This window comes from Entelurus aequoreus, linkage group LG01 (genome assembly GCF_033978785.1).
Source record: "Entelurus aequoreus isolate RoL-2023_Sb linkage group LG01, RoL_Eaeq_v1.1, whole genome shotgun sequence".
NCBI lineage: Eukaryota > Metazoa > Chordata > Actinopteri > Syngnathiformes > Syngnathidae > Entelurus > Entelurus aequoreus.
In genome coordinates, this window is record NC_084731.1 from 73357503 (window position 1) to 73369685 (window position 12183).

General features: G+C 41.8%; 1 protein-coding gene across 2 annotated transcripts in view; it reads right to left on the reverse strand.

Moving 5' to 3' along the window:
• Positions 1–12183, reverse strand: part of slco4a1 (solute carrier organic anion transporter family, member 4A1) — a 57952-nt gene that overhangs the window by 24176 nt on the left and 21593 nt on the right. For both annotated transcript variants that reach the window (XM_062057862.1, XM_062057853.1), the window contains exon 2: positions 656–1502. In XM_062057862.1, the coding sequence (XP_061913846.1) occupies positions 656–1379 (724 nt within the window). In that variant the 5' untranslated portion in view covers positions 1380–1502. The remainder of the gene's footprint in view (positions 1–655; positions 1503–12183) is intronic.

Here is a 12183-nt window from a genome sequence, read left to right on the forward strand (position 1 = left end):
AATTGAGGCCATATGAATCCACCTTCTGTTGTAATTATCATACCAAATAATACATTGTGAGAATCGGTTTGAATCGAGAATCACTTTAAGTGGATAGTGCAACCCCGCAATTTGTCACGTTTCATGTGTCAGGTAAACCGCCACGAATTGAGGCCATATGAATCCACTTCCTGTTGTAATTGTTATACCAAATAATACACTGTGAGAATCGGTTTGAATCGAGAATTGGTTAGAGTGGCTAGTGTACACCCCCCACCCACAATTTGTCATGTTTCATGTGTCAGGAAAACCGCGACAAATTAGGGGTATCTGAATCTCCTTCCTGTTGTAATTATTATACCAAAAAATATATTGTGAGAATTGGTTTGAATCAAGAATTAAATTGTAGTAAAATTACAAGTTTTACTCTTATAATTGAGATTTACTCTAATATTACATATTTGTCATAATATTCTAACTTTATCCTGGTATAATTAAAAAAAAATCTTGTTTCAGGTGTCAGGAAAACTGTGACGAATTGGGGCCATATCAATCTCTTTCCTACTGCGATTATCATACCAAATAATACATTTTTTGAGAATCGATTTGAATCAAGTATCAATTCTGAATCGAATCATCCCCCCAAGAATGGAGTCGTCGCCCCCCCGGTACTCACCGATGTAAACCGGCCCGTAGTTGGACTTGACGTTCTCGTCCAGGTAGGTGACTCCCAGCGTGTAGAGGGGCGTGGCTCCCATGCCGTGCAGGAACTGTCCCAGCATGAAGACGTAACGATACCCGGACAGACCCGCGTTGCCGCTGTCCCGGCACAGGCCGGTCCGGTTGCCACCGCACATGCCGGCCTGCTGGGACAGGCTGACCCGGTACGGCGGCGTGGTGAAGTGCGGCAAGGCGAAGACCAGCGAGCCCAGCCCCATGAGGAGCACGCCCCAGCCCAGCCAGCGGGGCTTGTGGCCCGTGCCGCCGAAGTAGCTGACGAAGGCGAGGCAGACGCAGGCGGCGATGTCGTAGGAGCTGACGATGACGCCCGACTGGTAGCTGTGCAGGTCGAAGCGCCTCTCGATGGACGTCACCACCGTGTTGACAAAGCCGTTGATGATCATGCCCTGCAGGAAGGAGGCCACGCACAGGAAGAACAGCACCCAGCGGGGCGTGTTGAACACCTGGATGGCTTTGGGGGTCAGCGCCCCCCAGCCGCACAGCTGACCCCAGCACGCCACCTTTTGTCCGTTCTGGGCCGGGGCGGACGCCCCCGTGAAAACGCATGCTCGACTCGCATCGTTATTGTCCGTGTCAGAATCCACGGGGCCGCTCGGGGGCAGCTGGTGGAAGTCCAGGAGCTCTCGACCGGAGCTGAAGGAGTTGTTGGCGTGCGGCATTGACGCGCCCGGGAAGACAAGCAGGTGGGCAGGAAGACCAGCAGGTGTGCGCAAAGAGAAGATCGGCTGTGGAGTGTGGAGCAGACCTTGGTGCACTTTTTATAGGGCCAGCATCACGGATTCCTGCAGGCACAAAAGGAGGTTTGGTCTGTGTTATTGCTGTTGGAAATTGCTGATAGACAAACATGTTCCAGCCCATTTTCCCCTTTCATTTTTACTAGTCACAATGGAACCAAAACATCTCGACCGCCATAGTAAAAATACAATTACTTTTTGGAAATTTAGTAATAAATTGGATTGCATAAAAAGTGTATCTTTTTGTGTGTGTGTGTGCATTTTTATATTGATGCAAATCAGATTTGATTTAGATTTGTAAATAAATAAACAACTATTTCATTTTTTACATCATTATTATTATAACAATAATTATTATTTTTTTAAATTATTAATTTGTAGAAACCAAAACTGTACAGACACATTTGGACCTCCATAGTAAAAATACAATTGCTTTTTGGAATTTTAATAATTTGGAACACATAAAAAAATATTTTTTTTCTTACTGTGCATTCAATATTTATGCAATATTTACCAGATTTGATTCAGATAAAAAAAACAAAAAACAACTATATCATTATTTACATCATCATTATTATAATTATTATTATTTATTAATATTATTAATTTGTAGAAACCAAAACGAACGGTACAGACACATCTGGACCTACATCGTAAACATACAGTTACTTTTTGGAATTTTAATAATAATTTGGAATGCATGAAAATATTATTTTTCTTATTGTGTATTCAATATCTACCAGATGTAATTTAGATTAAAAAAATAAGTACTGCCATTTCATTTTCTACATTGTTCTTATTATTTATTTATTTATGTATTATTTATTACTATTATCAATTTTTAAAAAACAAAACTGTACAGACCCATTTGGACCGCCATAGTAAAAATACAATTACTTTTTGGAATTACTACAGTAATTATTATTTATTATTTTCAATTTTTCCATCATTATTCATTTTAACTTTTGTCAAAAAAATTAAAATAAAACATCATTATTACAGTATATATTATTTATTATTTTTCCATCATTATTCATTTGAACTTTTGTCAAAAAACAAAACAAAACAAACAAAAAGAAAACTCAAAATGAAAACCCAAAACTGTATAGACGCATCTGGACCTCCATAGCAAAAGTACAATTATTTTATGAAAATGTTAAAATTATTTGGTGCACATAGGGCTGTGAGCGCACCTGTTTTTATTAGCACACACAAATTGGCACAATCAACCACGGATGCCTTTCAGCTGTGCGTGTCAGCCTTTAATAATTAAAACAGGCGTTCAGGAAATAAAAGACAATTAGGCCAAACGCAATAATTGAGGGCACATCTTAACATGTATAATTAAATCTTAATTAAGCAAAAATATTGCTCCGGCCCGGCTGCATCAAATACTAATACTATTTTTTTTTTTTTCCCAAGATGGCGGCGCGCACAGACGCAGCGGCTCACGGCTCTCCTTTTCAGTGCTCTTTCCTCCTTCTTTTCTTCTTGTTTTTTTTCCTTTTGTGCACCACCTGTACTGCAAACACCCGGTACACCCGCCAGTCACTCTTGGATATCGGGAACTCGCACCAGATATCTGTTTCGAGCGACTTTCACCACGAGCACAACATCCCAGACGACATAGCAAGAGCACCGGGCTCTCCGTGGTTTGTTGTCGGGTCTGGGAGACGGCGCAGACGGAGGAGGGAGAGGAAGCAGAAGCGTGGCCGCAGGTCCGGCGTCTTGCTCAGGCTTAGGAAACAACCCCACAAGCCACCTCTACCGAGCCTGTTCCTCTCCAATGCCAGATCCCTCGTACAGAAGATGGATGACCTGGAGTTACAACTCGCTGGAAACCGCTATGTTCGGGACTGTTGTGCTATGATTATCACCGAAACCTGGCTTCACCCGGAAATACCCGATGCTAGCATGCAGCTAGCCGGCCGCAGTCTGCTCCGCCGGGACAGAACTAAGGACTCCGGTAAGAGCAGAGGAGGGGGGCTCTGTATTTACGTGCATGAGAACTGGTGCAACAACGGGACAAGTTGTTGCACAATCATTGAACAGCACTGTTGCCCGGACGTGGAGTACATGTCTGTTAGATGTCGGCCTTTTTTTCTCCCGAGAGAGCTGTCTGTTGTTATCATCACGGCTGTGTATATTCCACCGGACGCCAAAGTAAACACAGTGCTCTCTCTTCTGCTGAACACCGTCAACGAACAGCAGCGGGCCCACCCCGACGGTGTTCATATCATAGCAGGGGATTTTAATAAGGCCAATCTAAAGACTGTACTCCCTAAGTTCTACCAGCACGCGAAGTGTTCTACAAGGGGCAAGAACACCCTTGACCACGTGTATACCAACGTGAAGCACGCGTACAGAGCTACACCCCTGCCCCAGCTTGGACAGTCAGACCATCTTTCCCTCCTGCTCTCTCCTACCTACACCCCCATCAGACGCCAGGCCAGGCCCATCACAAAGACTGTTATGACCTGGCCTGACGATGCACTCCCCAAACTTCAGGACTGCTTCCAACACACAAATTGGGACCTCTTCCAACAACAGGAGCTGGAGACAGCCACAGGAACGGTGCTGGACTAGATACCGTTTTGCATCGGGAATGTGACTGTGGAAAAAAACATCCGGGTTTACCCCAACAAGAAACCCTGGATGACCAGCCAAGTCCACTGTACAGGAGCACAGTGTCAGACGAGTGCTCCTGGCTGTGAACCCCAGGAAGGTTGCCGGACCAGACGGAGTACCTGGAAAGGTGCTCAGGGCGTGCGCCCACCAGCTCGCTCCCCCCCCTCACCAGGATCTTCAACCTCTCCCTGGCTCAGGCAGTCATCCCATCCTGCCTGAAGTCATCTACAATAATCCCGGTGCCGAAGAAGTCTCCCATCACCAGCCTGAATGATTACCGACCAGTGGCCCTCACTCCGGTAATCATGAAGTGCTTCGAGAGACTGGTTCTCCAGCACATCAAGGACCATATCCCTCCAGACTTTGACCCCCACCAGTTCGCATACCGGGCGAACAGATCCACAGAGGACGCCATCGCTGTTGCTCTCCACTCTGCTCTGAACCACCTGGAGCAGCAGCAGAGCTACGTCCGGATGCTCTCTGTGGATTGTAGTTCTGCCTTCAATACAATAATCCCGGACAGACTCTGCAATAAACTGGACACTCTTGGCCTCCCCCCTCTCACAAACGCCTGGATAAGGGACTTCCTAACGGACCGACCCCAGAATGTGAGACTTGGCCCCCACCTCTCATCCACCCGCACGCTGAGCATCGGCTCCCCACAGGGCTGTGTGCTGAGCCCCCTCCTCTACTGCCTCTACACCCATGACTGCAGTCCAGCCCACAGTGACAACCTTATCGTCAAGTTTGCTGACCACAGTGGTCGGGCTCATCTCCAGGGGTGATGAGGCTGCCTACAGGGAGGAGGTCCTGAAGCTGACGGCCTGGTCTTCGGAGAACAACCTCGCTCTCAACACCAGCAAGACCAGAGAGATCATCGTCGACTTCAGGAGGAGCAGCACTGACCCTGCCCCCCTCTACATCAACGGCGAGCATGTGGAGGGGGTCCACACCTTCAGGTACCTTGGAGTCCACATCTCTAACGACTTTTCCTGGACAGTCAACACCACAGCAATCATCAAGAAGGCTCAGCAGCGGCTACACTTCCTGAGAGTCCTCGGGAAGTACAACCTGAAGCCTGACCTGCTGCTGACTTTCTACCGCTCGTCCATCGAGAGCCTGCTGACCCACTGTATTACAGTATGGTACGGCAGCTGCACTGCAGCAGACAGGGAGAGGCTGCAAAGAGTGGTCAAGACGGCTCAAAAGATCATCGGCCGCCCTCTCCCCTCTCTGATGGACATCTACACCTCCCGCTGCCTCAACAGAGCCAGTGCCATCATCAAGGACAGCACCCACCCTGGCTATGACCTGTTCCACCTGCTGCCCTCTGGGAAGCGCTACAGGTGCATTAAAACCAAGACGAACTGGCTAAAAAACAGCTTCTTCCCCAGGGCCATAACCACCCTGAACAGACTTCCCCATTGACCCTCATAACTGCCTTGTCTTCGGTGCAATAACCCATTCCACCAACCACCCTGTTTCATGTAGATGTTCATGTACATATTCATTTCACCCTCTGTATAGAGTGTACACTTGTTTTATCGCACTGTATGGAATGGCCTCAATCTCGTTACCCTGCGTAATGACAATAAAGCTGATTCTGATTGTTATTCTGATTCTAATATAAATCCATTTAATAAAGTCAAAATACAAATAAGGCAACAAGAGAAGTATCCCACACTTCTCTTTTGTAAAGTAAATTTGTACAGCCGATATGGGCATCTACATCAACAATATGAGTTGCCTGAGAAGCTGGACAGGACAAAAAAAAAATAAAGCAAAAATATGATTTATTTGATTACTCGATTAATCGATCGGGATATTCAATAAAATACTCGATTACTATAATAATCGATAGCTGCAGCTCTACATCAAACATTAAAGTAGTATGAACTAGTATTACTAATACTACTACTCCAAGTAGCACTAATACTCATACTAAAACTAATACTGGTTATGAGCACAATCACAAAGGAGGGCAGTTCTCACTGATATGTCATCCACATCAAATATTAAAGTAGTATAAACTATAAATAAATGATAAATGGGTTATACTTGTATAGCGCTTTTCTACCTTCAAGGTACTCTAAGCGCTTTGACAGTATTTCCACATTCACCCATTCACACACACATTCACACACTGATGGCGGGAGCTGCCATGCAAGGCGCTAACCAGCAGCCATCAGGAGCAAGGGTGAAGTGTCTTGCCCAAGGACACAACGGACATGACTAGGATGGTAGAAGGTGGGGATTGAACCCCAGTAACCAGCAACCCTCCGATTGCTGACACGGCCGCTCTACCAACTTCGCCACGCCGTCCCTCTCAAACTAGTAGTACTACTACTAGTACTCCAAGTAGCACTAATACTAGTACTAAAACTAATACTGGTTAGGAGCACAATCACAAAGGAGGGCAATTCTCAGATAATATTTCATCCACATCAAACATTAAAGTAGGATGAACTAGTAGTACTAATACTAGTACTCCAAGTAGCACTAATAGTAGTACTACAGCTAGTACTGGTTATGACCATTGTGCCTCTTTTAAGACCTCATGTTATAATAAGAATCAATAAGAGCCCCCGCGACCCCGAAAGGGACAAGCGGTAGAAAATGAATGGATGGATGGAAGAATCGATAAGAGAACCGTTAAAGTACCGAAGCGTTAAGCAGAATCGGAAGTGGAACGGGAACTGGAAAACGCTAATCAATTCCCATCACTACGCATTATCACAGACGTGCTGACACAAAAAACCAAAGACGGCTTTCCAAAATGAGCACGGCGTTCATGTCTTTACCAAGAACAGGGGGAAATGTTTTTGCGAGCGGCGGCGGCGCGGACCCGCTTCCGCCCGGACTGTTGTCGACGCCAAATTTTGTTGTCGACTAATCGTTGTGCCACTACTCCGAGCTGTTTTCTTTTGCAGCATCGGTGCTTTCAAAGCAACAAAGTCGTATTATCGTCAAATTTCTTTTTTAAGCGTTTTTGGCAGGATTTGGTCGATTTAATAAAACTTAAGTGTAAATGAAAATACAGCTTCACCACTTTAGTCATTTCAAATGGTATTAAAAATGTCATTAAAAAAATTCAAAATTTAATTTTTTTTGGTTTTAAATAAATAAAAAGTTTTATGTTACTGCCAACAAGTAAAAAAGAAAATAAAAGTATTTTTAATATAAGACAAAAAGAAGTGTTAAAGTACAGCAAAAGTTGTTTTTGAAAAAAATACATAGTTAATAGGAAAACATATCTATTTTTTTTTTTTTTTTTTTTTTTAAATACACCAACACTAAAAATGTATTCTTACGGCAAAAGTCAATATATATTTAAATTTTTTTTCTTGTAACAAAACAAAGTGTTTAAAGCTTTTTTAAACTGTATTTAAGTTGCAATAAAACAAATGCAAGAAAGCAAATTTTAATTTTATTGATCTAAAAATGCCAAGAATAAAGAAAGGGTAACATCAAAGCACAACATGTTTTAAATTGTGAACCATTTATTATTACAGGATTTGTTTTATTGAAAAAAAATCTGAATTAGTAATCTTCCTCTTGATTTTGATCATATTCAATATTTATATCTAACCTCCTGACAGTTTACTACCTTGTCAAATGATATAAAAGCATGTGTTCATCACAAAGATTATTATTAATTTAACAAATAAACCTCATGTTTAGGTCAGGCTGATTTGAAAAAGAAATAAACAATACATTTACATACAATATGTATTATGTTATGCTAAAATAAATACATTAATTATAAATATGTTTAACTAAACCAGGGGTCGGCAACCCAACATGTTGAAAGAGCCATATTGGACCAAAAATACAAAAAACTAATCTGTCTGGAGCCGCAAAAAATGAAAAGCTGTATATAAGTCTTATAATGAAAGCAACAAATGACGTAAGTGTCTATATTAGCTATATTATCCTACTATCAAAATGACTTTAAAAGTCTTATATAAGTGTTATAATGAAGGCAACATATGATGTAAATAAATGATAAATGGGTTATACTTGTATAGCGCTTTTCTACCTTCAAGGTACTCAAAGCGCTTTGACAGTATTTCCACATTCACCCATTCACACACACATTCACACACTGATGGCAGGAGCTGCCATGCAAGGCGCTAACCAGCACCCATCAGGAGCAAGGGTGAAGTATCTTGCCCAAGGACACAACGGGATGGTAGAAGGTGGGGATTGAACCCCAGTAACCCTCCGCTTGCTGGCACAGCCACTCTACCAACTTCGCCATGCTGAAATTCAGCCAATATTACATACAGATAATGTGTCATGAGACATGCAAAACTAAATTATATACAAAGAGGATAAAAGTAAAGGATATTAAATGAGCACAAATATACCTACAAATGAGGCATAATGATGCAATATGTACAATATTTTACCATGAATTGATTTACGTGGACCCCGACTTAAAGGCCCACTGAAACCCACTACTACCGACCACGCAGTCTGATAGTTTATATATCAATGATGAAATCTTAACATTGCAACACATGCCAATACGGCCGGGTTAACTTATAAAGTGCAATTTTAAATTTCCCGCTAAACTTCCGGTTGAAAAAGTCTATGTATGATGATGTATGCGCGTGACGTCAATAGTTAAACGGAAGTATTCGGATTGGTGAATCTTTTGCAATTTGTTTAATGAACAATGAAGACTGCAAAAAAGAAAGCTGTAGGTGGGATCGGTGTATTAGCGGCTGGCTGTAGCAACACAACCAGGAGGACTTTGACTTGATTGCAGACGCGCTATCCGACGCTAGCTGCCGACCGCACGGATGATCGGGTGAAGTCCTTCGTCCTTCCGTCGATCGCTGGAACGCAGGTGAGCACGGGTGTTGATGAGCAGATGAGGGTTGGCTGGCGTAGGTGGAGCGCTAATGTTTTTAGCATAGCTCTGTGAGGTCCCGTTGCTAAGTTAGCTTCAATGGCGTCGTTAGCAACAGCATTGTTAAGCTTCGCCAAGCTGGAAAGCATTAACCGTGTAGTTACAGGTCCATGGTTTAATACAGGGGTCACCAACGCGGTGCCCGCGGGCACCAGGTCGCCCGTAAGGACCAGATGAGTCGCCCGCGGGCCTGTTCTAAAAAATAAAAAATAAAAAAAATAAAAAAAACAAAAAATTATTATTATTATTATTTTTATTTTTTTTAAAATTAAAGGCCTACTGAAATGAATTTTTTTTATTTAAACGGGGATAGCAGATCTATTCTATGTGTCATACTTGATCATTTCGCGATATTGCCATATTTTTGCTGAAAGGATTTAGTATAGAACAACGACGATAAAGATTGCAACTTTTGGTATCTGATAAAAAAAAGGCTTGCACCTACCGGAAGTAGCGTGACGTAGTCAGTTGAACATATACGCAAAGTTCCCTATTGTTTACAATGATGGCCGCATGAAGTGAGAGAGATTCGGACCGAGAAAGCGACAATTTCCCCATTAATTTGAGCGAGGATGAAAGATTTGTGGATGAGTAAAGTGCAAGTGAAGGACTAGTGGGGAGTTGAAGCTATTCAGATAGGGAAGATGCTGTGAGAGCCGGGGGTGACCTGATATTCAGCTGTGAATGACTACAACAGTAAATAAACACAAGACATATATATACTCTATTAGCCACAACACAACCAGGCTTATATTTAATATGCCACAAATTAATCCTGCATAAAAACACCTGCGTGTTTGTTATGCTAGCTCCTAGCTCCTCTGCTAGCTCCTAGCTCCATAGAACACGCCAATACAATTCAAACACCTGATCAACACACACAATTACTCAGCCCAAAAGACCGTTTACCTAACCCAAGGTTCATAAAGCTTATATCTTTTTAAAAAGTTACGTACGTGACGCGCACATACGGTCAAGTTATCGAATGTTTAGCAGCCAAGGCTGCATACTCACGGTACCTGATATTCAGCTGGGAATGACTACAACAGTAAATAAACACAAGACATATATATACTCTATTAGCCACAACACAACCAGGCTTATATTTAATATGCCACAAATTAATCCTGCATAATAACACCTGCGTGTTTGTTATGCTAGCTCCTAGCTGCTCTGCTAGCTCCTAGCTCCATAGAACACGCCAATACAATTCAAACACCCGATCAACACACACAATCACTCAGCCCAAAAGACCGTTCACCTAACCCAAGGTTCATAAAGCTTATATATTTTTAAAAAGTTACATACGTGACGCGCACGTACGGTACGGTACGTGTTATGCTAGCTCCTAGCTCCTCTGCTAGCTCCTAGCTCCATAGAACACGCCAATACAATTCAAACACATGATCAACACACACAATCACTCAGCCCAAAAGACCGTTCACCTAACCCAAGGTTCATAAAGCTTATATATTTTAAAAAAGTTACGTACATACGCAAAAAAAAGCCAAAGCTGCATACTCACAGTAGCACGTCTGCGTCTTTGTCATCCAAATCAAAGTAATCCTGGTAAGAGTCTGTGTTGTCCCAGTTCTCTACAGGCGTCTGTGTATCCAAATCAAAAGTCCTCCTGGTTAGAGTCTCTGTTATCCGAGTTCTTCCATCTTGACTGCATCTTTCGGGAATGTAAACAAAGAAGCGCCGGCTGTGTACTGTTGTGGCTGACTACGTTCGAAAAATACGTCCATTTCGCACCGACAACTTTCTTCTTTGCTTGCTCGGCTTCCTTCTCCATAATGCAATGAACATGATTGAAACAGATTCACGAACACAGATGTCCAGAATACTGTGGAATTATGAAATGAAAACAGAGCTTTTTCGTATCGGCTTCAATGTGGAAGGCATACCCGTGTTCGCCGGGCTACGTCACACGCATACGTCATCCTCAGAGGCGTTTCGAACCGGAAGTTTAGCGGCAAATTTAAAATGTCACTTTATAAGTTAACCCGGCCGTATTGGCATGTGTTATAATGTTAAGATTTCATCATTGATATATAAACTATCAGACTGCGTGGTCGGTAGTAGTGGGTTTCAGTAGGCCTTTAAATCTACATAGAAAAAACACAAGATACACTTTTAATCAGTGCATCAACCCAAACAACCTCCCCCATGCACACTCATCCACACCCACTCACACAAAAGGGGTTATTTCTTTCTTCTACCAATATTCTGGTTCCCACAACATAGACAACACATCTGCAAGGGACACAGTCCCTGAAGCACATATGATTGTATAGGCTGCTGGCCCACTAACATTTTCATTAATTACTATTTTTTATGTAATTATTTTTATATTGTTTTACTTTCTTTTTTATCCAAGAAAATGTTTTTTATTTATTTATCTTATTTTATTTTATTTTTTAAAAAAGGGCCTTATCTTCAACAGACCAGGTTGTCAATGAAATTAGATTTGTTTAAAGGGTTTTTTAAACCAGGCCCAGTCCAGATAATGTCCAAGTCGGACTCAGAAACACACACCTTCATTCATGTACACAGAAAAAAATTAGGGAACACAACAGATTGCATATAATTTATAAACAAAATTACATTTTCAAAATAAGCATTTATGTACAGTCCAGATTATGTCCAGGTCACTCAAATTAGGGAACACAACAACAGATATCATATAATCTATAAACATAGTTATGCTTTCAAAATAAGCCTTTGAGGACTTCTCATCTTTTTTTTAATGTTTTTTGGCATCATTATTGTTTTCAACCATGTAACTTTCTAAAATGAGAAAATACTGAATACATGTTTTAAAGAAAGTAATACTAAGTGAATATCTGTTTTTGGCCTTAAAAATAAAAATTTTACCGAGTACTATAATTAAATTGACTAAATCATGATTTTCAATGAACTCTCCTAAAATAACAGAAACCACATCAAGCTTCATAAACAAACCAATCCTTAAACACATTTTTTCAACTTCCACCCAAAACAAAGACACAATATGACAATACCAAAACAAATGCAGGGTGGATTCAGGCTCCTGACAACAAAATCGGCAATCATCTGACTCTGTCATATTCCATCATTTTAACATTTTCCCTGTGGGTAAGAAGTTATAAATAATTTTAATTTGAAAATAACGATTTTGCACATCGATAGTGGTTTTATAGA